This window comes from Zerene cesonia, chromosome 7 (genome assembly GCF_012273895.1).
Source record: "Zerene cesonia ecotype Mississippi chromosome 7, Zerene_cesonia_1.1, whole genome shotgun sequence".
Lineage (NCBI taxonomy): Eukaryota > Metazoa > Arthropoda > Insecta > Lepidoptera > Pieridae > Zerene > Zerene cesonia.
The window spans coordinates 4,718,116-4,722,098 of NC_052108.1; the positions used below are offsets into that span (position 1 = coordinate 4,718,116).

The 3,983-nt window shown below is 34.7% G+C and overlaps 1 protein-coding gene across 1 annotated transcript; it reads left to right on the top strand.

Annotated features, from left to right (window-relative positions):
- The first annotated feature begins 2,521 nt into the window (after nt 1–2,521).
- On the top strand, nt 2,522–3,595 carry LOC119828216 (collagen alpha-1(XXVII) chain-like). Its single transcript, XM_038350319.1, has 2 exons — nt 2,522–2,536; nt 2,618–3,595. Exons 1-2 carry the CDS (start codon nt 2,522–2,524, stop codon nt 3,593–3,595), a joined length of 993 nt encoding a protein of 330 aa, XP_038206247.1.
- Nucleotides 3,596–3,983: the final 388 nt, after the last annotated feature.

Genomic DNA, 3,983 nt, shown 5'->3' on the forward strand with positions numbered 1-3,983 from the left:
TATCATGTTTTATTCAAATTACAAAACTGCAAGATACAAAAGATCTGTGTTAAATGAAACATACTCGTACAGCTTAAAGTTAAAAATAAATAACTAGTGAATTTTGTATAGATAACACTGGTGACTTACACAACTATCATATTTTGATTCAAGGAATAAAGATATCTACTTTATATATCACTAGCTCTTGCTCGCAGCTTGGCCCGCGCGGTCTAAATATAAGTACTTAGAATATTTATACTAATTCATATAATTGAAGAATACGAGCATAATATTATAATTATTTATTTACATTACACCAGATTAATAAAATAATTAAATAACATTAAAAGATACTCTATTTTATTTTCATCTCTAGCTAATAGTATCTAAAATACCAAGACTCCGCATATGTGTGTGTGAAAAATAAACAATTATTTTGTCTCCAGTATCATCTTTATTATTGTTTTTCTGGTATTGTTATGTATATTACATAATTAAATAATATATGATGAATTAACGAAAGAATACCTGTACACCTTATACAATTGTTCCGAGTACGTCATAAATGTTTACGCCTACCGAAAGATTAACACATTGCTTCGTAAATGTTTGATCAACAACAATATAATCAAAGGTGTTGATTGGCACTTTACTTCGTCGATACGCAAATCTGTTTTTCGATGTGTAGTCACATTTAACATTAAATATATTAAATATGCCATAGGATTTAATAACAATATGGAGATTATGGAAAAAATATTGAATGGAGAGTGAGAAGTGTTAGGGTATCCACGCGGTAGATAACGAAAGTTCCCGCAGTCCCGCGTCGGGGTACGGTGGAGTTTTAGTCGGTAAGAACCCGACATAACCTACGGCTTCTTCCCCAGGAGCTATGGGCATGATTTCCTCACATAAAAAATTTGGGTAGAAAATAACAGGAATAAAACAGTGAGTAGATAAACCGTTTCGTTAAATTGTATTTCCTTTACAATCAATTATCAAATTACATCTAAAGCATAATAATAAAATGATAAACGGACTAAAAATCACCAAAAAGCGAATATCTTTGCAATTTTTAGTAACATGAGTTCCATAAGTTAATAAACAATGATCATAATTTTTATTTTTTCCTAATAAAATGGGATATTTTTACGTATTTTTACGTATTATTTTTTAAATTAGACTGGAACAAAAATCGCATTACATTGTGGTGAAGTACTGCTGCTGCTGGAATACACTACATGGAGGCAAACAAACATTTTTATAGCATATAGTCATTATAATAATCATATTTATCAGCAAATATTTGTTCTCACAGTCCCAGACCCAGGTCTGATTACCCACCAATTATCACATCATTACACCGGCTAAGTCCTGGTAAGCAGATGGAACATGTCGAAATATTAATTCTTGAACAAATTCCTCACGACGTTTTCCTTCACCGTTTTGAACTATGATGATGTGCAGATAAATGAAAAATCTATTCATTTCTTACACGTTTATTTGGTCTCGAACCCCCGGCTCTTTAATTAAAGTCCAAAGTTCTAGCCCAATTAGCGCAATTATGTTATCTGTGCCAATGCTTTACCATAAGCAACCACTGCACAATAAAGAGAATCTTATTTATAGTTTATGGTACGTTATTTTAAGTACTTAATATGTATATAACCTAAGTATTTCTATTTCCTGTAGCATATAAATAAATTATTATCAAGTGAAATTAAATCTATGAAAGTCTCAGTTACTCTTCGATTGATTTCAATGAATTATATATGGCAATCATGCGTTGGTTAACATTCTACTTGCATTTTGCGATAGGCGCGGATAAAGATTGTTAAACTAAAAAAGACTGTACAAGTATTAGAACTATATGCAACAGTATTTATAATAATGTATTAATATCATTTTAACGATTGTAAGGAAACTTGTAAAATATATATTTGTATGTCTAAAGGAATATTTATGCAATATCAAGTAATTTTCCACGAACATAATATGTCACAAACAGATTGCTTTGCTTACGATTTTTGGATGCGTACGTGAAATATTTACACAGAACCGAGGACCCTTCAAGAACATATCCCTCCTTCAGGTACAGATAATTCTATTTACTGTTCGCGTATTCTGTACGATTTAGATTTTAGTAGATATCTGGAATATTCCACTGAAACATGAAAATTGGATGAAGACGTAACAACTATTTCGATAAGTGAGCAAGAGGAATTAAGATGATTAATTTCGTTTAATTTTTTCAAATAATGAATATTAAATAATATACTGGCCACTTACAAGTTACAACGGGGTACTTTCCCAGCGGGCTATGTCTAGTTATTATTATTCGTCCGTCGTAATTTCAATACGATTTTTGTAGCCATCAAGGTTCATGTCCTTACCCATTGAACCATTAGGTATTCTGCTACACGGACTACATTGCCACACCACAATGCAAAATTTGTAACACCTATATAAAAGACAGGGTTCCATTTTCTATCGACCGCATTTCATATTATAAGCGGTCTCGCGAGGGAACGTCATAATTATGTTTGAAATCAAGGTAATAAATTAATAAATAATAGTATTAAAAAACATGCTTAGTGTGTAAACATAAAATAATGAAATGTTTTATTGTCTCCAGGTCTTACTGTTTTCGCTGGCATGCGGCCTTGTTCATAGTTCGGGAATTCACGAACTACAACCGGTGGCACCATTGGGAGCTGCTCCAGTGGTTACTGCTGCTAGCTCACAATATTTCCAAAGAACCTTCAACCGCTTGGTAGAAGCTCCACCTGTGTTGCAGCCTGTACCAGTGGCACCAGTTTTCCCAGTTGCACCTCAGCCACCCGTCGTTGTCGAAGCTACTAGAACAACTGTATTACCCGCAGCGCCTACAAACCCTCCACAAAATGAGCCAGTTAACCCAAATGTGGCTATTGCTGTTGCCACCGCACATGCTGCAGCCCCAGTAGCAACGATCCTGTTACCACCATATCCGTTCGGTCTGCCAGCCTTTGGATTTATTCCACAACCCGCTGATAATTTTCCTACAGATAATCCTAACAGGGAATCGACAACTCAACGTCCATCGACCAAGACAGCTACGACTCAGAAAGATCAAGAGGCGACTACAGCTGTCCCATCGAACATCGACAATAGCTTCGTTCAAGCGTTACCCTCAAATGAAAATGTAAACTTTAGGCAGTACCTTGCCCCCCCGTTACCCCAACAAGTTCCGCAACAAGCTCAGAGACCTCAAAAATTGAAGACCACAGTGGAAGTTGTTCCAGTTCCTCTTACATATATCGCCCCGCCTCCACTTGGCCTTCATCATCATCACCACCATCAACATCATCACCATCACAGTCTACCGTTGAAAGCTGTACCTCACGTGCATACTTTTATACCAAAGACTAGAATAATTATAAGGCCTGTATCGGCTCCCCTGAGAGTTCGTACAATAAGGGTTCCTGCAGCGCTAGTTGCATACAGAGCGCCGCAGAGGGCGAGAAATGTGCCTCGAAGGATAATGCAAAACCAACGTTCAAACTCTCGAGATATAGAGCCAACAACATTTAGACCCGTCAACAGGCCACTAACTAAACCACCAAGATTATAAAATTATCTGTAAAGTTATTAGGAAAATGTGTACAGAATTATCACTTGTTAAAATTCACAACTTAGTTTAATGCAACTGTAAATACACTATATTTATACTTTTTATACATCTTTTTTTATTTCCTAAGGTTTTCGGAATTTCAATTCAATCAATTTAATGGATGTTTTTTTGTTTTAGGTGACTATGCCTAGTCTATATTTCCTTAATCTGAAACCGTCTAGGTCTATGTGTTTTTAGTGTTTATGAAATAAACAATAACTAAAATAGAAGTTGGTTAAAAATAGCTATGTAAGTAAACAAATCTATAGAAACAACATATACCTAGTCTTGCCATAAATATTGTAATAAAGAAAAAAGAAAATTGTTAACTGCAAATAACATTTATTAC